The following is a 26221-nucleotide window of genomic DNA, read 5'->3' as shown; positions in this document are numbered from 1 at the left end:
TAATTCTTCTTCACTTTCTGCCATAAGGCTGGTGTCATCTGCATATCTGAGGTTATTGATATTTTTCCCAGCAATCTTGATTCCAACTTGTGCTTCATCCAGCCCAGTGTTTCTAGTGATGTACTCTGCATATAAGTTAAATAAGCAGGGTGACAATATATAGCCTTGACATACTCCTTTTCCTATTTGGAACCAGTCTGTTGTTCCCTGTCCAGTTCTAACTGTTCCTTCCTAACCTGCATACTGATTTCTCAAGAGTCAGGTCAGCTGGTCTGGTATTCCCATCTCTTTCATATCTTCTGCTATCTTTCATATCTTCTGTTAGCCTCAGTTTTTTTTTTTTTTTTGGTGGATAAAACTGAGATTCCCAGGATTCAAATAATTACTCCAACTATTCACAGTTTGTCAGATTCAAGCCTAAAAGTAGAGTGGACTGAAGTCCCAGTCCCAAACTTGATCAGCTGAATTTTATGCAAAAGGCTGTCATAAATTTACCTCACTTTTCAAAAAAAAAGGCATTTTTATGTCACCATTCAGAAGAGAAAAGTTGATTATTTCTCTTCTTTCTTCTCAACTAATGGTAATTTTTTCCTCTCTCACTTTCTCACTCTTAGGTGCTACTAAGAATGTGATAGATTTTTTTTTTTTTCCAGGAAGATGTTAGCAAATATTTCCAGGTACTTTCTTAATATTTCTAGGTACTTTCTTTATAGAACTGAAGTCACGTTTCAAGATAATACACTTAAAGACACTTCTTCATTGGGTATGGTCTTGTCTTCATAATGTAGAGATTAAAAAGGAAATACAGCTTAGTCTCTGTCCACTAGGAGAGAGCCTTTCAAACCTAATGTGCATATGAGTCATGGGAAGATCTGATTAAAGGATGGGTTCAGTAGGTCGAATTCCATCCAAGACTCTGTGTTTCTAACAAGCTGCCAGGAGATGCAAACACTGCTGGTTCATGGTGATCCTTTAACTAGCAAGGCTTGGGGAGTGTACACGTGGAGGAAAAGGGGCTCTTATTTGAGATACAATAAGAGGTTGAAAACTGCATGGCGTGAGCTGCACAAGGAATTGGACGATTAGGTTTTGAAGACACAATACTCAGACAATCACAGGTCTTTATGAGCTGCTGCTGAATCTGTGTTCAATAATCCAGACTTCTGCCCTCAAATAAAATTTCCTTCAGCATAATAATTGTCAGAACTGTGTTTAAGGTTTAGTCTTCTCATACTCCCTTATATTGTCAGAAATATCAAATCAGGAAATTGTAATAATTAGGAGTCCCTCAACTTACAAAATTGCATATCTACTTTCATTTGTATCCCTCTATATTTAGCTAAATTTCTTGCCTTCCCAGCAGAGGATTCAAAATCAACTTAGAATGGCCCCTGTTAGATAGAGAGGGCTTTTTTTTCCTTCTTTATTTTTAAGCGTAGACCATTCATTTTGCTTTCCTTTGGGGTCCAGGTATTTCAGGCCATTGGCAAAGAAATAAGTAAATAAGTGAGAAAGTGCTCTTTATTTAAAAACATTACCATATATTTCTCATGGCTTGTGTCTGGAATGATAGTAATACACTTGCAGTCAGTTTTTAAAATAACAAAACAGGTAAGTGTATTAATATGTGTCATGCTGTTAATTTTCTGTATTATCATTATTTTTATTACAAAGCCTCAGCTAAATCCTACATTGTTCCTTAATTGCTTTAGAGTCCTTACTGTAATATTTCAAGTAATTTTAAAAGCCATTTTTATAATGTTAGCAGTTTAAATTCTGTAAGAGATCATGAAAGTACACATGAGACCACTAAGTCTGATAGAACCAAAACGTCTCTCTGCATTAATTTATCACTACACTGATAATAGAACTCATTTTTAGAGTCTATAGCTGATGCCCAATATCTAGGACTATTTTTAATTCTATGATGCATTATTATAACATGTGTGGCATATATAGCTAATTATCCTAATAGCCAATATTTAATGAGTACTTGTGCATACTTTAACTTTATACCTATCAATGTGTGTTACTTAAAGAATGTAAATTGCTGTTATAAGCCTCAAGGTAAACTTTTGACTCAGTAAACTTTTTTCTTATTACAGAATATGAAAAATACTTATAAATCTACCCTCAGAAATGGCGCTGAAATTTTTTTCTTTATGTGATATGTTTACCTGTAATTCAATATGGTAAATAAAATTCTTTTAAAAGTATATAGCAGATACACATATTCATATGATTCTAGTTCAACTTTAACAACTGTTTAGCAAGTCTAGAAAAGATGTCGTTCAACATGGCTTATTCAGTGCGCAGGCTGCTGGTTAATACCATTGGTAGTAAAGTCTCTGAACTCATTTTTTTATTCTTTGATGATTTTTCTAAACTATTCCCATATTTAAAAATTTCAAACTTTGTGGAGTTTTAGAAATATTTATAAGAATACATTTAAGCATAAAGGTATATAGAATGCATAGAATAAATTTCAATTTATAACACAATTGCATATTAATCATCATTAGCAAATTATATATAACTATATATTAAAGAATAATATATAAATTGCATTATACAATAAGATAAAACACATGACTTAACGTATGTAACCTTTTTGTTGTGGGTTTTCCTTATTTCAAATGAATTATATTTTTATTCTTCTAGTTCCATCATTTAGTTAACATATGGACTACATTCTGGGCCATGCCTGGGTTCTTCAATAAGTTTTCTGTCATATTTAAAGGACCAGGATGGGGTCCAGGTAAACCAAGACTTGGACTGATTGAAGAAATCCCAGAGGTAAATAGTGTTCATGAATTTGATGATGGCAAAGATTAATTTCCTATTGTCAGGTCTTCAGCCAGCCTGTAATTCATGCTGACTTCATGCAAATCTGAAAAAAGATGTTTCCTGAGGCAGATGCAGTCACACAATGTGTAACTTAATGAGTGGACACCACCTAGGGGCCAATAAGAGGGGTGCGGTCTCTCAGACTGATGCTGCCTCCTCCTAGGGAGCATGGTTTGGGGCAGAGCACCAGAGACTGGTTTTCTTGGCTCAAACCCACAGCCAAGAGCCTTTGTGTAGTGCAGAAACCACACAGACACTTGTGGGTCCCTCACAGAACCTAGAATGTGAGAGATGGAGGGAGCCTTTTGGATGATTCTGTCCAGTCTTCATTTGTCCATGAAAAACTGAGATCTACAGAATTGAGGATCTGAAGCCACACCAAAATGATGTGGTTATTGGATTCGACCACAACTTTATTCATTCCATAGTGTAGTGGTAGCAGTAAATGCAGAAATCCATTAAAAATAAAACATTAAGCAAAGTGGAGATGTAAAACATAGAAATCCAAATGAAAAATTCAGTTTCAATATGGAATTCCTCTGATGAAAATGAAAAAGGAACTTATTTCCAATCATTTAGCATATATATTGTGATTGCTTATCAAGATAACTTTCATTAATAGTAATACAAAAACAATAAGCCACTCTTGATTTCAGAGATAATTATGAGTATAAAAATTAGCCAGTATTTCAAGGAAATGAAGTCATATGTTTTATTTGAATATGTTATTTTTTAAAAATCTCAATTTAAATAAGGATTTTTTCTCTTGCAGTTATGAAAGCTGCTGTGTTGGAATTTCCCAGACACCTGGTTACGTTCACAGCTAGTTATAGAACAGCATTCTAAACTGATAGAGGTGAAAATAGTTTGCTTACTTCAGCTCCAGAGAGTCTAGTCAGCTATGGTTCATTTATTATTTTCCTTTTTTTCAATAGATAATTCTAAGTGAATATTTTAAAGTCATATCGATGCCTAAATCTGCATTATAAGGATAGGATTATAGTGTTTCTGGGAAACTGTAGTCTGGGAAAGTTGTTTTCAATAAGACAGTGTTTCTCTTTGCAGCAAGATTATCTCCACTACCCCAAATCACCTTCCATTTTCTCTTTTGCTATACTTTGACATATAATCATGGACATATTTTAATATTTCATTTAACATGTTCATTTTGTTTATGTTAATCATCAGTATCAATTCTTACATTGCTCTATATAAAGCAGACAAGATCAAACTCATAATGTTTCTGAAATGAGAAACAAGTCTCCTAATTTTTATATTTTTTCTATATGAAGTAATAAACATAAATCGTTTCAAGGATTAAAAAAAAAGCAAAATCTTTCATTTCTTTTTTTATATCTCCTCTTCACTTAGTGTGAATTTCAATGAGAGAGATAATGGAGCACTATCATGGAAAAGTTTTTTTCTATCTTCCTAGGTCGAGGGGAAAGAAGTTCCTTTCACATCATCGGCATCTCAGCTATTGAAGATATATGTACTGGTACAGTTTACTCTGATACTGGCATTTTATGAAGAGACCTTTGCAGATAAATCTGTAAGTAGTGCTAATTTTAAAGAGTGTGAAAAAATTATCTGTCACTCTGAAAATGATAATAAGCTCTCTTTTCTCCCTGCGCTCTATTCTTTTCTGTAGTTTTTTGAATTTTGGCAATATCTCACATTTAAACAGGTAAACAAATTCATCTACAATCAATTTAATTAATTGAGCCAATTATAAGTTAATTATATCCAAAATATTTCTGTATAAAGTGTCCATCAAATAGTAAATTATTAATCTAAATGGCAAGTAGGAAGTGATTTGCCAGAAATAAATTCTTCAACAATTATAAGGAAAGTATTTCAGAAGTTAGAATCAAGTATTTTGGGGAAAGTGGACTTTACATCAATTTCAACATGCTTATCTTCAGTTAGAGAATACCCTGATAACTTGAATTTAGGGGATTTGCAACATATGGTGAGGTTTATTTATTGTGTTCTTTCTAAATATTCAAAATACTCAGTTTGTCTTACTCAAGCACAAGAGCACTGGACCAGGATTTAGAATCTGGATTCTGATTTAGGCATTACTACCTGGGGAATAGTTTTTTGGCCACATAAGAATACCCTCACTGCCTACATCTTGAAGAAAATAAGAATAGCATAATGTGTATAACAACGCCCTGTAAACTATAAAAAGATAAAAACAGAAGTATTTTAAAGTATTTGTTTTGTATCATAGATGTATTCACATTATGTTTTTTTCCAAAAAATACTTAAAATAGTTCAAAGAAATACATAAATTATAATAAAGTAACTAGGTTGGAGAACTCCCCCGTGACTCAGAGGTAAAGAATCTGCCTGTAATGCAGAAGACACAGGAGACACAGGTTCGATCCCTGGGTGGGGAAGATCCCCTGGAGGAGGGCATGGCAACCCACTCCAGTATTCTTGCCTGGAGAGTCCCATGGACAGAGGAGCCTGGTGGGCTACAGTCCATGGGGCCCCAAAGAGTCGGTACGACCGAAGTGGCTGAGCACGCATACACAGCTAGGTAGGAAATAGGTGAAATAGAAAGTAGAATGACGGGAGAATGGAAAATCGGTGTCTTTGACTTTGTCACCAAGTAAATACATACCTCATAAAAGAACCTCACTGAGTCAAGAATGTTGAGGACTCAATGAGGACTCATTCATAGCTCTGTGTGAATAACAGTTAGCTAGGCTGTAAAGAAATAAGGAAAAGGGTGTTTCCATTTTCAGCCAGGTGGATTAGATACACTGACATCTTTTTAAGGTGTATCGAACACCTAAAATTGCTGGCAAAATGTAATTTTTAAGAAAACTCTTTACACTACATAGATGAGTTGGCAAAAAAAATTGAGGTACTCCTTAGATGCTGAAAATGTTGAGAAAATGCAGGTTCAGTGAGGTGCTATTTCTGACCTGCCAGCTGCCCAGGCCCTGAATAGTCACTGTTGGTCAGTTCCTTAAGGGACCCGAAACAAAGCTGAGAGTCTACATGGGTAGAAAGTCAGTTATAGAATTTCAAGTAAAACAACTGAAAGCAAAAGAAATACTCTTAGTGAACGGATGGAGAGGAGGATGAGGAAAAGAAACATAAAACAGAAACTTGCCCTTACTGAACTTGGCTTTGAGTAGGCAAAAAAAAAGTCTTCCCTGTGATTTTTTAGCTACAAACCATCTCTCACTCAAATATGCATGCAGGATTTACACTAATCATTAGTTTATAAACCTAAACTAAATACATAGTTTGGTGTCAGGTGAGGACTCATGTTTAAAAGTCTCATGTTCAAATCATGCTTAGAGCAGCCCTCTCAAACACAAGTCTCAGCATAGTCCCCAAGTAATAGCTCAGTGATAATAAACATAGAGATAAAAAGCACAGAAACACACTAGGAGAAAGCCACCATGACAAAGCACTTAGCAGAAATAACAAAGGAGTTAATAGATTTTGAAAATAAAATCAATTAAAACATGAATTAAGTAAATTTAATGTTTGAAGAAGCAAAGTTGAAATTAAAAAGAAATTAGAAATTATGGAAAATCAAGACAATGATGAAGCACATTTAGAAATAATCAAATTAAACTTCTAGAACACAAAAATAGAGTGGACATGAGGAGGTCAGCGACTTCATTGACAGTTTGCTGCTGCTGCTGCTCCTAAGTCACTTCAGTTGTGTCCGACTCTTTGTGACCCGGTGGACGATAGCTCACCGGGTTCCTCTGTTCATGGGATTATCCAGGCAAGAATACTGGAGTAGATCGCCAAGCCCTCTTCCAGGGAATCTTCCCAGCCCAGGGATCAAACCCATGTCCTCCCGCACTGCAGGTAGATATTTTACCTTCTGAGCTACCAGGGAAGTCCAAAACTACTGAAGTGAGTAACCTTCTCCAGGGGATCTTCCCAACCCAGGAATCAAACCAGGGTCTCCTGCATTGCAGGTGGCTTCTTTACCAGCTGAGCTACTAGGGAAACCCCACTCTACCATAACGCTACCTGAAGACTATTAAAAGAGAATTAGTGCATTAAAAGAGCAAAAATATATATATCTATGATACAGTGCTAACAGACAATGATATAAAAAAAACTAATAGAAATTACCTTTAGACATAAAAATTAGTGTGAAAAAGTCTAAGAAAATGTAAAAATCAAGAAAATGCATATGAATACAAATGGGATTAGCGGGCAGTGAATTCAGGCAAGATTTATCACCTTTTTCAAAGATTATTGACAGATATCAGTCTATCCATGAAAGCTCCATAGTAGAAGTTGATAAATAAGATACGCAGAAAAATTAGTCTAGTATAAGGTTATGTTAAAATAACTTTAATATATAAAGGCTTCCCTGGTGGCTCAGATGGTAAAGAATCTGCCTGCAATGCAGGAGACCTGGGTTCGATCCCTGAGTTGCAAAGATCCCCTGAAGGATGGTATGGAAACCCACTCCAGTATTCTTGCCTGGAGAATTCCAGACAGAGGAGCCTGGCAAGCTACAGTCCACAGGGTCGCAAAGAGTCTGTTCTAAGGAACAGAATATCCAATTAAATGCAGCTTAAATGAAACTGAAAATTCAGAGGCCAGTATTTCGAGGATTGATTAGTTTAGCAGTTCAAAGATTCAGAGTTTCCAAAAGGCTTCTCTACAGTTCTCTGGACTTTCATCATCACAATTACAGCAATTCTGGGCATCCTGTCCTGACAGTGACACCAAAAGCAGCAAGTCATTTCTTAGAAATTTCTTTTAAGAAAGAGAGGGGAAAGATTCCAGAGTATTTCTCAGCACATGTCCTTTCATGTCTCTTTGTTCAGGACGAATTCATATGCCCACACTGAAACAATAACTAACACCAGGTCATGAATTAACCATGAATATATCATATGAATAAATCATATTAAATCATATCATAATTCAATCCCTGGGGATAAAGGGTTCACTTTCCTGCCGAGCATATCCCTTCTTTTTACCTGGATAAGATCAGCAGAGTATTAATATAGTAGAAATGGGGGATATTTTCTGGTTGGACAAATAACTGTATGTCACAGTGTATCTTGCTAAATAAAATAGATTTACAGAAAGTTACTACAGACACTATTGGATAACCTTGAAGAAAGCCATTTTAATTTTAAACATTATTTAAAGACTTTAATGATCTATGTATGTTTGTGTGTTTTTTGCATTTAAAATTAATAACCCAATATTGCTATACATAGTGACTCTAATTTTGGACAATAGACAAGTTCACTTGTGCTCTCACTCCATGTATAACTTAATAAAAAAAAAAGCTGCAGAAAAGACTTCCCTGATTTTAGCAGAAAACAATGATTTCATTTCCAGTTTCCATTCTATGAACTTAAAAGGAGAAATAGGATACAGTGTGACCAGAAATGCTTTGGAAATATCATGATAGGAAATATACGGGTTTACTCTTTGCTGGGTCATATATGTGCTACACTAATGAAACCATTCCACGTTGTAGCAAGTTCATTTGTCTTTAGCTGCAAAAGAAACAAAATTTGAAGCCAACAATTTCTTTCAGGAGCAAAGGTTTCTTAAAAGCAGCATGGATTACATTACTCTTAGCAATGCGTGTGTTGATGTCAAACTAACATAATGGTTAGACTTATTAATTGCTTCACCTAGGGCCTCATAATCGTGTCTTCAATATTACATAATTATCCCATCACTGATTACTTTGTTATTTTAACTTGTTCTCCTACGTTATGATTAAAATATATGTGCATTAATGGAGGTTGGATAATTGAGTAACACCAGAAAAAAAGCTGCATCATCTATATCTGAATATCTACCTAACTTTTGATATACTGATCAATACTGAGTACAGTTGGCATTATTGAATTTTTAGACTAAATATAGTCTCAAAATAAATTAACCTAATTCACAGAAATAAAAATGAAGATTTACCCATTTTGACTTTGCAAGAGAGGCCTTAATATTAAGTTCACCAAGAGAATTTGACTGTGTAGGCATGAGTGAGTGCTACTTGGGTTAAAATGTAGCCAGACAGGGTGTACATTACAATATGTAACTCATAGCATGGTTTTCGCAAGATTTTTCCACTGTCGTAACAATCTATATGAGAAACTGATGTAGATATGTCGACAAAGAGAAATATCAAGTGATGAAATCCTTTTCAGATTGAAATTAAAGTTGGAGACAGCTTCATCCTTGACACAAATTAATTTTGAAAAGTGCATTTGCTTATTTCCCACACATGTTTTCCTTTGCTAAAAACATGCTGTGCAACTAGCGGGGAAAAAACTTTGCTTATTTGCAAAATTCTATAGTGCCTTTGTAGTCTCAGGGATGTTTAAAAGCATCTGAAGACGTTAAAATCCAACAGAAATATTTTTTTTCCAGGTTGACTGTAGCCAATAATCACACAGAAAAGTTGTGGCTGACTTGTAATAGCAGACCCTGCTGTAGTCGGACAGCCTTTTCTGTTTACGCATATACCAGAGTAGATAAACACTTACTTGTTTAATGTACGCAAATTCTGCATAAGTAACTCTGAGAGTCAAAAAAGCAATTTGATGGCCGCCAGAAAGATGTAAAAAGGCACATTCCTTTCTCACTGAAATTTGCAATGCATACATTTAAATAGATATTGTTTAGTTTAGTGATATGACCCACAGTCTTTCATGTTGATTTTACTTTAGTAATGCTTGGGAAATCAATTCCTAAGCTGCCAGGGTTCACTGCATGGGGTGATGTCATGAATAAGGGTTTGAAATGGAAATATGGATGCACTAGCATGCTTCCAAAGTAAAACTTTAAAGGCAATGCTATCCTTTTCAATAATAGACTCAAAACAGTTTGAATATTTAATAAGGTTGTATAATAGAATATGGGCTTCCCGGTGGCTCAGATGGTAAATAATCTGTCTGCAGTGCAGGAGACCCAGGTTCATTCCCTGGATTGGGAAGATCCCTTGGAGAAGGAAATGGCTACTTACTCTAGTATTCTTGCCTGGAGAATCCCATGGACAGAGGAGCCTGGTGGGCTACAGTCCATGAGTTGCAAAGAGTTGGACAGGACTGAGCAACTAACACTTTCACATAATAGAATGTATAGTAAAGTTAGTGCAGATATGTCTAACACAGATTATTTAGTGATACATTTCAAGTTAATGAGGCATTTGAGATTATTCATATAAGTCTGGAAACAGGATTTTATAGTCTTCAATTCCCCTGGATGCTGTACTCTGTAAAACATTATGGGCAGTAAACTTTTGCAGCAGTGCTTTCATATTGACAGGTTTTAACAGATCTTTAGGAAAAAAAATCAATATATCTAGTTGTACTTTCATAACAGAGAGTGTCACTTGCTCAAATTAGATCTAATTTAGGACCTACGTGAAACGTCTCAAGTCAATATTCAGTGCATACTGTTTTCCTCCAGTGCAGCCCACTGGGATTGAATTTAATTTCCTAAAGTTTTTAGGTGGTAACTGAAGTAATATGAAAAAAGAAATGTAGGCTAAATTGAGTATCAATTATAATTTAAAGCCATGAAATGAATGTAATAAATGTGTATTAGTAAAGGGAGGCTATTAACCAAAGCTACCTGTCTAATAAGCATAGATTTCAGGAACTTAGAAAAGTGATTCCTGTGAATGCCAATGAAAAATATAGTTTTGTCCATTGTATTGAAATATGATAAAGTGGGAAATTGAAAGTTTAAAATGCCTTTTGCATCAAATAATGGAATATTAACTGAAATTAAATACATCTTCATACTATTAGTACTGTCTTAAAGTTTGATCAGTTATCAGGCAACTCCTTTAAAAGCTTTCATATAATAAACACCCTGTACCATAAACTGCTTATAATTTGAATTCATATCTCATTTTGATTTATTAAAACTATGTAAAAATTAGACACTTTAATTCAGTGTTGGAAACTCAAAATCTCAGTGTACAGATTTTGAGGGTCTTATTTACTAAAAGTCATCCTCTTGAAAAGACGGGCTACCCAGGTGGCGCAATGGTAAAGAATTTGCCTGGGATGCAAGAGAAGTGGGTTGATCCCTGGGTCGGGGAGATCCCCTGGCAGATGGTATGGAAATCTGCTCCAGTATTCTTGCCTGAGAAATCCCATGGATGCTGAGGCCTGGCAGGCTACAGTCTATGGGGTTGCAACCAATTGGACACAACTGAGTGACTGAGCATCCTGAAAGGAAGTTTGCTTCTCTGAGACTGTCTTTTAAAACCTTTGTTATCTTTTATATTTTGGGAAAGATCTAAAAGGTGTATAGCCAATATTTCTATTTATTTCTTAGTGAAAAAATAAAAGTATCCTATCAAGAGTATAGAAAAAGTTGGCATACTGAGTTTAGTGCAATCTTAAAACAAATACTGATAACTTAGAAAGATTCCAGTGACCTCTGGAATAGTTGTAGTGAACATCCAAAAATGATAATGATAATATCAATGTGAATGTCTTCCTAAGCAAATGTCATAGGACCTTTCATTGCTAAGTTTGCTCAGCCTTGGACTAACTGCTATTCGATACTGAGGTAAGACCCTTTCATGTTCTCTACCCACTTCCCAGTGAATCATGAGCTGGTTCATTCTGCTGGTGGCCACTTGTACTAGAGCTGGCCCTGCTGTGAGCCCTGGGCATTGTGAACTCTAGTTCTCTTCTAGCCTTTGATAGTCTCCCCATATATGCATGAGCTGATGTATGAGACCGGGTGGGCACCCTCTGCAGATGAAGAGAGTTCTGTCTATGCAGCTCTCTCCTCTTTGGTCCTATCTACCAAACAGTCCCTCATGGCTCAGGCGGTAAAGAATCTGCCTGCTGTGCAGTAGACACAGTTTCAGTAGGGATCAGGAAGATTCCCTGGGGAGGAGAATGGCTACCCATTCAAGTTCTCTTGCCTGTAAAGTCCTATAGACAGAGGAGCCTGGCAGGCTGCAGTCCATAGGGTTGCAAAGAGTCAGACATGATTGAGCAACTAACTTTTTCTTCTAAACAATAGCCTCTTTGGGCTTCTCCAAAACCCCAGCTCTCTTTCCCCAAATCAGGAAGTCTGCCAGACCCCTCTGAGTTCCCTCTGTGCTGCAGCCTAGAAGCTCTCTCAAGGTAGTAGCCTGGGGCAATAGTAGGGGTTCATGCCTTTTGTATCCCATTTCCCTGGAATCGCTAGTCTTTGTTGCCTAATATCCAGGGTCTTGAAAATGATTGCCTTGTTGATATATTGTTTATTTTGTTTTCAAGTGGAAGGGAAAATCGATCCTTGTTTCTCTGTTGAGTTCAGTGCACATTCATTTTTTCTTAACAGAGTAGAATCATAACTTAAAATATAATTGAAAATAATTATTCAAGGTATGTTACTTAAATTTTTTAAAATAAAATTTTTGCTTTTACTTCTTACATGTTTTTGTAGAAAGTCATTAACTCCATATAAATTAATAGCTTCTTAAGTGTGTATTTGTTATACATTTTAGGCAATGTATTTTCACCTTTGATATATATTTATTTTGCTTGCTTCTAGTTTGAAATTATAGAAAATGTTCATTCTAATCGAATATCTTTATGTATACTTCAGTAGTAACCAAAAGTTCTGAAAATGTAGAAGAAAAAAATATAGTCAATATTGACTTTTTAAAAAGAAAACAGGATTTTATTTTGATATAGATTGTTTAGATTCACGTAGAATTACAAATTGCTTTATGACATCGCCTTGAGTTCTGCTCCTGTATCTAAGTTGTAATTCTGGGAAGCATCTTCAAGCCTTCAGGTTTCAGCTCAGGGTATCTAAAAGGATGATGGTGAGATGGTTGAATGTCATCACCAGCTCAATGGGCATGAGTCTAAGCAAACTACGGGAGATAGTGAAGGATGGGGAGGGAAGCCAGGCATGTTGCAGCCCATGGGGTCGCAAAGAGTCAGACATGATTTAGTGACTGAACAACAACAACTTCAGTCTAAAAGAAGCCATTAGAGTCATGGGGATGATGAGGTCGTGGAGCAGGTATGCCTCCAACCAAATTTTCTGCCTTCACATCAGAGGTTATGGACGTTTAACTATTAGGGAATTTTTTACCTTATTTTTACAGATGTTTGTGAAAATGAGCACTCTGAATCAAAATAATGATTTTAGTAGACTTTTTCAGACACCTTACAGTGAAACTCCTAAAAATATACCACTGTGATATAATAATATGAAGACATTTTCATCTCTAAATCCTTAGAATTATGAAAAATTTTATCAAATTATCTTTGATGATAAACTTCAAAAAAAAGAATTTACATAAGAGATTACTATTATTTGAGGACATAGTGTATAGATCTGTTATCTCCCTTTGTGAGGTTTGTTGTGTGGGAAAATATAAAAGGTCATTGTGTTGGTCACCAGAATTTTTTTTTCCATGAACAAGTAAGAGGGTGATATCTCCATTCAAGAAGAAAACAGCTTTCTTCCTTATATACCTATGGGCAAGGAAGGACTCTCACACTTTCATTAATTGTTAAAGCAACAAGCATATGATTTATGCATTCCTATGCAGTTAATGCTGCCTTATGAGTATTTTTTTCTCATCTACTTAAAGTAGCAGGGAAGTAGTGTTCTTCAGGCATAAATGCTTGGATGGTGATTCCTATACCAGCAAACCTAAGGAAATAAGAGCTACCAAACTGCTTGGGATTTGAAAGATAATTTTAAAGGAGAAAAATTAATTCCTTGCTTCATAAGCTTTTTATAGTTATGGACATCCTCATTTTTGTGATAAATACTTATATTCAATGCTTAATTTACAACAATTCCATTTTAGCACTTGAGAGTGATATTCTACATGAAAGATATACTAGCAGTAAATGGTGTGAAATGGTGGGAAGCCCAATGAAAAATGAAATTGTACTGTTATAAAAAAATTAACAAGCTTCATGTCATTTCACCTCTTGTTTAAAACACAGGAGGCTAAGTATTTACAGTGATCAAAGTCTATAAATTCTATTCTGTTTTTTTGCTCTAGTGTAGCCAGACTATTGTCCAACCAGCAGGCATTGAAGGAGTATGGTTTCTGGGGCAGGGATTCTGACTTTCCTGCTCACTCTCGTAAACTCCTGTTTACCACACTGTCTAGCAAAGGCTCAATACATATTCATACAATGAATTTGTAGAAATCAGAGAATGTCTCCTGCATTGGCAGGTGGGTTCTTTACCACTGGTACCACCTGGCAAGCCCAACAAAAGATATTATATGGAAAAACGTAAAAGTTCCATAGAAAAATGGACTCTTTAAGGAAACATGTGCTCCATATTGAATTCCTTTTTTGAGGAATCTATTTCCTTTAAACTGAGTTTCAGGATGGTTTTGTTCTTTATGAAATTAAATATAGAAATATTAAAGCAGTCAATGTTTTAAATATTTAACACAAGTATTTAGTATATTACTATTAAATCGTTAATTAAAAAGCTGAATTTTTTAATTTTAAAGAACTAATACATTTATATTAAATTAAATATTTAATGTTTTAATATTAAACTACTTATTAAGCCAGTTAGAATTATATTAAAGGTATGAGTAATAAACACATATGTAAAATATTCAATCATTTGGTCACTCAACAAACATAGATGCTATATGGAAAACACAACAGAATAAAGTTATAGATAATAAAGTTTACATAGGGTGAACAAGGATATGTGATAGTTACCTCAATGAAATAAGGGATAAACCTTAAGGATCACTGGAGGAAGTCATTTTAAGCCTAAGAAACTGTAGAAGAAATAGATTTGAGTGGGAAGTTCATCATATTCAAGAGCAGAATTTCTGATATAGCTTAAGAGTGAAAGACAGAAAGTGTCCAGGGATGATACAATAACAGTGGGTATATTGTATAGAGGCCAGAGTAAAGCCTGAGCTTTATTCAGAGTGAGATTTGAAGCTCATGGGGGATTTCGAATGTAAGAATGGTATAGCATGACTTGTGTTTTTGAAGAGATAACTCTGGCTACATACTCAGCGTGGGAAGCCAGGATAGGTGGACACACAACTTAGAATTAGAGAGGCCAGTCAGGAGGGTGTTTTAATTGTGTGTGTGAGCAAATGAAAAGCTGGAGGTGCCAGCCCTCAAACGAAGAGAAGCAGGGAGAGTGTGGTATGGAAGAGGAACTCAAATACAGGGCTGTAATCAGGCTAAATTTCAGGTACTTAGTAGCCAATAGAGGCTTGACAAGGCAGGCAAATAGTCATATTAAGTTGGTTTTCACACCATCACCATTAGCTAGGATGCAATTTGCAGAGAGAGGAGTTCTTTATCATTTTTTGGCTCAGGGATCATAAATTCCCTTACCAAAACAAAAAATATATTTTGCCCTGTCTCTTAATTTCCTGTGATATTTGGAAGAGCTAATTAACCTTTTATTTGTGCTTCCTTATCATACTGTAATTAATTAAGATTAGCTTGAGTGCTATTTGGAAAATTGGTAAAGCCTAAATATAATAGCATTGATAATTATTATGACCATTTGTTGACTTCTTACTTTATGCCAAGCACTCTTCTAAGTATTTTATTACAGTCTTTGCCAAACTCATATTTTATTTGAGATGTACTGAACGCATAACACAGCTTAGAAATGCTGAAAAATTTGATCATGTTTACATGGCTAATAGGTTCAAATAATTTCAAACCCTGCATTCTTTTAGAGCATTTAAAATCATGCTACAGGTTTGAGGCACAAATCATTTCTCCCTCCCATATGAATTTTTTCCTAAAAGATCAAAAAGAAGCAGTAATGATATGCTAAGTCGCTTCAGTCGTGTCTGACTCTTTGCAACCCTATGAATGGTAGCCTGCCAGGTTCCTCTGTCCATGGGATTTTCCAAGCAATTTTCTTCTCCTATATATATATTATATAGATACTATATATATATAGTATATTATATATATATATATATAGTATATTATAGTATATATATAGTATATAATATATATATTATATATATATATTTATGTGTGTGTGTGTGTGTGCGTGTGTGTGTGTATTATTGTTTAATCACTAAGTTGTGTCCAACTCTTAAGACCCCATGGACTGTAGCTCACCAGGCTCTTCTATCCATGGAATTTCCCAGCAAGAATACTGGAGTGGGTTGCTACTTCCTTCTTCAATAATGGTAATAAGAAGCATGTTTTTAGAAACAAAATATTTCCCTTAAGTCAACATTCCCTGGTTGCTCAGTGGTAAAGAATCTGCCTGCAATGCAGGAGACTCAGGAGACATGGGTTTGATTCCTGGGTCAGGAAGATCCCCGAGAGGAGGAAATAGCAACACCCTCCAGTATTGTTGTCTGAAAAATCCCATGGGCAGAGAAACCTGGTGGGCTACAGTCCATGGGATCGCAAAGAATCAGACACAACTGAGCACACACATACACAATCTGTTCTCTGCTCAAGCACACCTCATTACTTCTACCATGAGGAAAATATTTTGTTTGTTTTGCTTTACTGTCCCAGAGAAGCCACTGCTGAGTTTCACACACCTAAATAGCATTTTTCTGCTCTCCAAATCTCCATTTAAACATTGTGGAATTCCCCGAATTCTCCATCCTGTATCTGATATCCAGCACTGTCTCCACTTTCCTAAGCATCCTGACACTTTTTATTCAGATCTTTGACTACTCAATAATAGTCCTGTACTGAACTATGGCTCTGGAGGGTTAAATTCCCTTGGCAATTCTGGATGACATACTAGGCATATGGAAAGTGACTTGGGAAGTGTTAGAAATTGCCCATAAGAGACGGGGCTGATTCAGAAGATGATATGGAACAGAGATACTGGGTGTGAGCAGCAGTGGCAATTGGTACCTTTTGTTTATAACTTTGGACAGATGCTGCTTAGTTGTAAAAGTGTATATTAGTTAATAATGACTTGACGTTACCTCTAGTTAGGAAAAAGAAAACTGAGAGAGTGTTTGATCACTCTATTAACCAATGTAATGCAACCTTTGGTGTTCTTGTGAACCATCAATCCCATCAGTGAGTAGGGAAGCCGTCCAGTGGCTGGCTGTGTATCCAACTCCTTGATTTTATTCATCTACTGTCAATCTGAAGCAGTAACCACCTGGCCCTCACACGAGTAACTTCAGTATAGACCTCTGCTTCCAATCCCTTTAAGTGTGTTGCTCATATGGATTCTACCACCGTCACACTTTGGGGTCAGTTAGGTCTATTTTGAATTTCAGAGATATCGTTTATTTCTGTGTGACGGAAAAGTTACTTAATCTTTTGAGTTTCATTTCATTTGCTTTCTCATAGTCAAAGCTTATAGAATACCTATTCTGCAAGTTTGTTGGGGACATAAAAAGAATTAATGTATGGAAGCTGTAAAACAGTAGATGCTCAATAAACGTAACTGTTAAATTTTTACATGTAAGCAAAACATATAATTAATTTGTAATTATGACAGAGAGATATGTTGTTTTTGTTACTAACTCAAAAAAGGACTTTTGACTTATAGGTAGGAATATATAGGTTTCATCAAAGTGTGAGTGGATATGTATAATCTCTTTCATGTACATGTTCACACTAATAAACACATTCTTCTTTAAATATTTTCTTGATTAAAGGCAGCTTTGGGTTTGAAACAACAAAGACTTGGCTGATATTAAAAATAACCATTTACAGGTGGTATTTATTCATAAAAGGTAAGTGATTTCTCCATACGTGGGGATACAGGTGTTTCAAAGAATTATGAAAGTCAAAACTCTAAAGAATTATTAGCAAGAACACTTTAAGCAAAGTATCATTAGAATTGTCTAATTCATTCTCCAAGTGCCCAGGAAGATAACTAAATGATATTAGGAAAACCAAAATATTCCTTGTATATTCAACCTTTTTGAAAAATGTCAGTAACAAATGATGCAACATAAAATAAAATTGGGGCTGCTGTTCCTGCCAGCTTTAAATTCTAATGCTCATTTGGCTGACCCACCCAAAGAATCCATTGGTTTCTTTGTTTGTTTGACAGGTACTATCTCAGGTCAGTCTCCTTCTGAGGGTTTGTTTCATTATCCTGACCTTGACCTCCATTGGATTTCTTTTGGATCAAAGGTAAAAAGTGAAATTCTTTCATCTTATGTAACTTTGTAATGTGATTTTAAAAATATCTGTGAAATTTTGAAATTCAGCAAACGTTGATTGGGAATACATGTAAATCCATGGCTGATTCATATCAATGTATGACAAAACCCACTGGAAAAAAAATAATAATAAAAAAAAAAAAAAAAAAAGAGTAAAGCTGAAGCTGCGATTTCACACTTTCATTTTAAATGCAACAGAGAAGTGGTTTGTCTGATTTTACATCAAGGGATCATTTTAAATCTAAGCCCTTTAGATGAAATTTAGGTTTGTCAAATATATTAAGAAAACCCATAAAATAAAATGATTAATTTGGCAAAACATAGAGTATAACTCTGAGTACTTAATAAAATATAAAAATGATTTGAGTATTTTCCTTTGCTATTGAATAGTTCACAGTATATGCCTAAATGTATGTACAGTTGTTTCTCGGTATCCATTGGAGATTGGGTCCAGAACCTAGCCCCTCATACCAAAATCTGCAGATGCTCAAGTCCCTTATATAAAATAATGTGTATATATATGCACAGAACCTATGCACAGGCTCCCATAAATTTAAATCATCTCTAGATCACATATAATACCTAACACAATGTATACTGTATTATAAATGCAATATAAATGCTACGTAAATAGTTGCTGGCAGTGGCAAATCTAAGTTTTGTGTTTTGAAACTTTCTGAAAATTTTTAAAAAATATTTTTTCATCTTAGATTGGTTGAATCTGAGATGCAAAACCCACGATTATGGAGGGCCACCAGTGTATTTAAAGTTTTATGTTCTTTACCCTCATACAGTACAGTATAAAAAAATGTTTTTATTTTTATCATTTATTTTGTTTGGCTTTTCATCCCTACTTTTCTATACTAGAGATAAAATACATACTGAGCCACAAAAAAGAAAAATAGAAAAACTGAGTCAGAAGGCAATCTGAAATAACCCAGATCCAAAGCATCAGGATCATATATTAAGGATCACAATTCTATTGTTTGTATATACATACTAAAATGATCAATCAGCCAATAGCAACAGTACAACAGTATACTGTTCTTTAATGAAGACTTTTTTATTTTCATGGATACAAATAAATAAGCTGAATAGCAGGCTATTGATTTTACTGCAATATATCCTAAGGTATGTTATGGTATATGTTTATATAAATGTCTCCACTGCCTTTGGCCTTATTTAGGAACTCATGCTGGATATAGGTATGTCATTGTGGAAAGGAAGTGAAATGTGGAAAATTTTCCTTTGAAACTGAGAACTAGTTAGATATGTTTGTTATTTAACGCTGGGCTGGAAACTGTCAGTGGAGAAATGAAAGAGAAAGAAAGAAAAGGCATAAAGATTTGAAAGGAATTAATAAAACATTTAGAAAATTAATTTATATTAATCTAGAAATCTGAGTAGTGAATTAATTAGAAAATCCAAGGAATCTATAGGGAATTTATTCAAATGGATGAATTTAGGAAAAGTTTTAAATAAATTATCAACTATATTTTTATATACTAGAAAATATAAAAAATTTATGCAAAAGATCAAATATATCAAATACCAAGAAAAAAAAGTCCAAAAAAAGGAGTAGTATATCTCTAAACTGTACATAAAACTACTGAATATTATGAAAAATAAAGAATTAAAAAATGGAGAGATACTATATTAATAGATTGGAGTACTCAATTTTGTGAAGATTACAATCACAGCAGTTGGTTTACACACTCAGTGCAATATGAATTAAAATTATAAAAAGTTTCTTCTCTGTGGAATTTGACAGACTCTTTCTAAAATATATATATATATATGGAAATGCAAAGGCCTAATAATAGCCAACACAGTCTTGAGATTTTTTTTAATGGCAGGAGCTGAGCTACTGGCTATCAAGATATATTATAAATCTATAGTAATTAAACATGTTTTATTGGCATAAAGATTAGAACAGAGAATCTAGAAACAGATCTACGCATATGTAAAGACTTGATTTCTGACAAAGTCATCCCTGCAGAGCTATGGGAAAAGGAAAAGGCTGTCTTTTCAATACATGGTCTTAGAAAAATTAGATCTCCACATAGGAATAAGAAAAATAAACTTTACAAATAATTCACTCCATAAAAATTAATTCTGGTTTCAGGGGATTATAGACTTTAAAGTGAGAGGAAAGTCAGTACAGATTCCAGCATATAGCATAGTAACATATGTCTATAACCTTGAAGTAGGTAAAAATAATAAATGGTCCACAACAATCCATAATATAGATAAAATTGGTGAATTAGGTTATAATAATATTATGAAAGTCAGTTCTTCAAAAATAAAATCTTAATAAGACAGTAAAAAAAATAAAATTTTGAGGTAGGAAAAGCTATTTGCAATTTTTTATAAACTTCAAAGATCTTATGTCAAAAATGTCTAAAATTAAAAGAATTGACAATACAAGTTGTGAAATGCTTACACTCTGAAGAAGGTGGTTTATATTGGGATACCTAATTTGAAGAATGTTTTGAGTATTTCATTAAATTTGGCTGTCCAATCCCAGGTGTATACTAACCAATACACCCAAAGGCATATAAAAGAATGTTCAGAAAGCATTGTTCTTAATAAACAAATGTGGCCAGCAATCTAAATGTCCTTCCCGAGGTGAATGGATGCGTGAATATTGGTCTATTCACACAACAGAATACTATGCACAAGTGAAGAATGAGCTGCTGCTATATGCAGAAATGTAGATGTATCTCACTAACAACACTGAAAGATATTAGATACAAAAAAAGTGCACGTGATATAATCCCATTTACAAAAAAATAGAAAAAAAGATAAAAGTAGAAAATAGTTTTTAGGAATTTATGCTAACTCAATAAAAATGTAAATAAAGAGGTAGGAGATGGTATGAGCACCGTAAATGATAAACAACAGGTAGTGAGTGATTCTTTCTGCAACAGACGGAGGGTGGGACACTGAAGAGGTGAGATGTGCCTAGGGCTGCTAATGTTGAGTGGTGTTGTATGGCTGTTTATTTGTTGAAAGTCATTGAGCTGTATATTTCTGTTTTGTGTGTTTCTTCCTATGTATGTTCTAATTCACAATATAAAAGGCCATAGAACACAAATAATAAAAATGAATTGTTTTAAAATAGAAATTAAAAAAATAATAATAAAATAAAATAGAAATTTTATTTTCTGTTTTATCATTGAAAATTACCCAAATATCAATCTAAAAAGTTTACAGTGATGATACAAAATTATTTTACAAAGGGAAAGATTTCTTAACTTTTTGTACATACACAAAAATCATACTACTGTATTCTAAATTAACCAAATAAAATATAGCTATATTATAATGATATTAGTTCAATAATATTTTGTTAGAAAATGTACATCATAAAAATACCATTTGTCCTTTATGAAAATATTTAATTATACAGTAAGTGTTGGTTGAATTCATTGTGAAGTTTATTTGAATCCGATAAAGCAGCTGTTCACTACTACTATTACAAGGCAATTTACAAATGCCTATATGTGACCTTCAACTATGTTTTAAATACACATACATACTTTATATATGTCAGAATTTGAGTTTCAAGAATTCTGTATTATAAAGAAAACATTCATCACAAAATTATTGACCAAAATCTATATTCATGCTACCTATAATATCAGATTTAGCAACATATTATCATAGTCCCAATATTTCACTATTCAAGCATTCATTATTTTAGAGTAGTTAACTATATCAGCCCTCCTAAGAAGTCATTTATTAAATGAATGAAGTATTAATATATTGGGTGAGTGAGGGGAGTCTAGTCTCTAAACCCTAGAAATTTAGTTGTCTAATATTTTATTTATTAGTTGAATATGTTTCACCCCAATTCATCAATGCTCAAACTAAGTTTGGTCAATTGATCAATAATAGATTTTCTTTAAAAAGATGCATTTTGTGTCTTAGTTTAATGCCTGTTTACAAACAGCTTCAGAGGTACATGCTCCTCAAATATATTAAAATACTAGGTGTTTCTTGAAAATGAAAACAAGTTATTAATTATTAAAATAATCGGTGAATTATAAATAATTCATAATTAATTATGAAAATAAATGCGTTAATAAACCAACCCATTTTATTATATAACAGACAATAAAGAACATTCAAAGGTAACGCATGTAAATGACATTTTATTTCAGACCTAAGGCAGCTGTTCTGGAAACGTTCCGTTGCTTGGTGTTCCTAGTGCTCTGCAGAGCAGGTCATCTGAAGCCTTGCATCTCTTCTTGGTCATTTGCTTTTGAGGTAAGACGTTTGCTTTAGATAGCTACAGCAGGGTTAACAATTGGTTGCATATTTAGCTCATCCATTCAGCAATGTTTTTGTCTATTTATTCTGTGAGTAGTACATGTGGGAGATTTTTACCCATTCGTTTACAGTACTTATTTGTTGTGTTCCCTTGTGCTAGTTTATATTGTTGAGTCTCAATTTTTGTTTTCTAAGTTTGGATTGATATCATTAGCCTTCATAAAACAGTTGGACAAATTGCATCGCATGATGTTTAGAAAGAAATTAGGCTATATAATTTTTTCTCAGCAAGTAGTAAAAGTGGTTTTTACAAAGAAGTTCTTGGCAGAGATTGTGCCATTTGAGACTTTTCTTTTTTAGGCTTTTAAGTGAAAATTGGGATTAAGATATTTTGTCCAAAAAAAAAGAGACATTTTGTCAAGTACCTGCAAGTTAATAATTCTTTAGAAATCAAATCATTAATGTCACTGAGATCTTTCTACAACTGAAAATATGTTTAATTTGACCTTGTGTTGTTAGGATTAATACTTATCTTCTAAGAACTACATAGAAACTTTGAATACATATTTATGACTTAGATGTCTGTTTAAAATGTTATTTTTATCACTAATGCTTTAATGGACAAGATTTTAGTCTTTTAAATTTAGGGTTATATCATTTAACTTTGGTACTAAGAAACCTGCCAACATTCCTGGAATGTGCATTGTGTAACCTTATTTAAGCATGAAACATAAATGCTAACATTTTCTCCAATGTTAGTGGAAAAATTGAAGTAGACACTTTCATAACAGAGTAACAGTTATAAGTTGGGACTGACTGTTTGGAAGAGAAATCAGTGATATCTGTCAAATTGCAAATACTCTTACTCTTTCATCCAACACTTCTCTCCTAGGAATTTATGCTACACAAATGATATATTCATATGTGTGTTAATTAATGTATATAGAATATTAATCATTTGTAATGGAATGCTGAAAACAGTCATTAACAATCATTAATGTCCTATTAAACCATTAATAGGAAACTGCTTAAAAATTATGGTTAACATAGTGAAGAAGAATATGCATTTAGCAGTGGAAACAGGGAAGTCTTTAATACCAGTATGAAGCATTTATTAAAAATACATATATATTTGAGGTTGCTCCATCATATGTATGGCCTTCCCTAGTGGCTCAGCAGTAAAAAAATCTGTCTGCAGTGCAAGAGATGTGGGTTTGATCCCTGGGTCAGGAAGATCCAAGAAAGTGGCAACCCACTCCAGTATTCTTGCCTGGGAAATCCCATGGACAGAGGAGCCTGGAGGGCTACAGTCCATGGGGTCACAAAGAATTGGACATGACTTAGCAACTAAACAACAATAACAACAGGGGTGTGTGTGTGTGTGTGTGTGTGTGTGTGTGTGTGTGTAAATATATATATATAAAATGGGGAGAGAGAGAAGAAAGAAGGAGAGAATAAAACATGATACAGGAGAGTCTGTGAAGTATGTGAAGTGTGCTACCATACAAAGCACATTGTATAAAAATGAGGAAGGGGAGTAATATGCATATGAATATTTTTGTATGTTTGCAAATATTTCCAGAAATATAATCAAGATTCTAATACATGGTTGCCTGTGGGAACGTGAACTGTGTGCCTCAAAGAAAGGACTAGAGGAAAGATTATTCATTAAGTTAATATTTTTGGTACCTTAAACTTTCTGAACCATGTAAATATATTTCTATTTCTAAAAATATCTGAATTTAAAATGATGAAGCATTAAATATTAGACTCAGTATATTGGATATCATCTAGTCTATGTATTCAAATAGGTATTAAATAAAGTTTATACATCTACATATATTTTGTTTCTTGAGGTTACAACCCAAAATTGTTTCACATACTATAGATGGGAAGATAATTCTAATTGTAGGGAGGAAACAGAGTAATTCTGCTTAATACACCTACTCTTGGGTATATTGTGATAGTTTATCTTACATGCTCCAAAACAATGAGAGAATGTAGGTTCTTAAGTTATCCATGCTGTAAATGTGAAAATATATGATTACAAAACACAGGTTTTTGATGGTGGGATGGTGAAGGGCAGTGTAGTGGATCCAACTTCTGAGTGGGATGAAATCTAGGGTTGGAATGCTATCTCTTTACTTAAGTTAGTCAGTAGGTGAAAGTGAATGTTAAGACTTGTGCCACATTGTCTAAATTTCATTCCTGGCTCAGGTACTTACTGGCTGTGTGTCCTTGGGCAGTTATTTGGTCACTTAAAGATTCTTAGCCTTAACTTCCTCATCTGTAAAGGGAGAAACTAATAATCTCTATCAAATAGGGTTTTGAGAATTAAACGTGACAACCTATGTAAGAGATTTAGTACAGTGCTTAACACATAGTACGTGCTTAATAAATGTTCAGCTCAGTTCAGTTCAGTCACTCAGTCGTGTCTGACTCTTTGCCATCCCATGGACTGCAGCATGCCAGCCTTCCCTGTCCATCACCAACTCCCGGAGCTTGCTCAAATTCATGTCCATTGTGTCAGTGATGCCATCCAACCATCTCATTCTCTGTAGTCCCCTTATCCTCCTGCCCTCATTCTTTCCCAGCATCAGGGTCTTTTCCAATGAGTCAGTTCTTCGCATCAGGCCAAAATTGGAGTTTCAGCTTCAGCATCAGTCCTTCCAATGAATATTCAGGACTGATTTCCTTTAGGATGGACTGTTTGGATCTCCTTGCAGTCCAAGGGACTCTCAAGAGTCTTCTCCAACGCCATAGTTCAAAAGCATCAATCCTTCAGCACTCAGCTTTCTTTATAGTCCAACTCTCATATCCATACATGGCTGCTGGAAAAACCATAGCTTTGACTAGATGGACCTTTGCTGGCAAAGTAACATCTCTGCTTTTTAACATGCTAATGTTAGGTGCTATTATTATTATTTTATATGAACTTAAGGATCCCTTGAAATAATTCTTTGGTGTGTCACAAGATCCAAAATCAAGTTTGGGAACAACTGACATAGGGGTTGGGAAGGAACAACAATGTTGACCATGAAGTTATGGTTGTGAATTCTTAGCTTGATACTCAGTTTGTTGGACATTGGATTTTGTGCCTCAGATCATTTACCTGTAAGATAGGTTTAATGAGAACTAATGTGCATGGAACTTATACTATGTTCTAAACGGCATATTTGCATTATTCCATTTAGTCCTCATATCAAACTCATGATGTGGTAACTACTATTTATTTTTATAATGGCAGATGGAGTAACAGGTTGACTCACTGTTTGAATTCACCTAGATTGTATGCAAGGAAGTCAGGATACAACGCAGACAGTCTGGCACCACAGCTCTTGATCACTGAGCAATGCTTTCTTCTGTGTATTGATAGCAGTACTCAGCTACCTGAAGGGGTTTAGATGAAATTTCAGATGCAATGTAGCAAAAGTACCTTGAAAACTGTGGAGAGCTAAAAGGTCTTATTGATATAACTGCAAAGTGTTTTGAAAAAACTCATAGTGTGAAAAAGTTGCCTCTGAATTATCTTTGGTTTATGATTCAAGGAAGGGAGGACCATGGCAAAATATTTCCAGAAAGGCACACACCTGGCCACTTCTTCAAGAGCAGGTATTGCCTGTGATTTGCCACTAAAACATGTCCTTAAAGTGGTGTAATAATGATATCTACACCATGTGGCTTGGTGGAAAAATTGAGTGACACAAAGAACATAGGAAGCACTTGATACATTTTAGTTATCATTTTTCATATTACTATTATTATTGTTATAAAAAGTATTTGCACTACTGGTATCATCATTAAAATATGCATGTAACCACTGAATTTCCAAGATTAAACCTGAATAAGTCTTCTGTGACTAGAGGTCAATAAATAGATGGTAAAGACTGGACAAGTATTTTATTATCAACATTTTTTACCTGGGGAGCCTTTTTAAAGTTCAAAAAATTAAAAATTAAAAGCAGTTAGCAATTC

At 34.4% G+C, this 26221-nt stretch overlaps 1 protein-coding gene across 3 annotated transcripts in view; it reads left to right on the top strand.

Moving 5' to 3' along the window:
- AGMO (alkylglycerol monooxygenase) overlaps window positions 1-26221 on the top strand; it is a 373859-nt gene that overhangs the window by 183141 nt on the left and 164497 nt on the right. For 2 of the 3 annotated variants that reach the window (XM_043462757.1, XM_043462758.1), the window contains exons 9-12: window positions 2662-2796; window positions 4283-4399; window positions 17860-17942; window positions 22138-22243. In XM_043462757.1, the coding sequence (XP_043318692.1) occupies window positions 2662-2796; window positions 4283-4399; window positions 17860-17942; window positions 22138-22243 (441 nt within the window). The remainder of the gene's footprint in view (window positions 1-2661; window positions 2797-4282; window positions 4400-17859; window positions 17943-22137; window positions 22244-26221) is intronic. The other variant, XM_043462759.1, reaches the window with a different exon arrangement.

The sequence above is a fragment of the Cervus canadensis genome, chromosome 3 (genome assembly GCF_019320065.1).
Source record: "Cervus canadensis isolate Bull #8, Minnesota chromosome 3, ASM1932006v1, whole genome shotgun sequence".
NCBI classification, from domain to species: domain Eukaryota; kingdom Metazoa; phylum Chordata; class Mammalia; order Artiodactyla; family Cervidae; genus Cervus; species Cervus canadensis.
The sequence above is the reverse complement of the archived record's forward strand: the minus strand, read 5'-3'. Positions and strand labels throughout refer to the sequence as shown.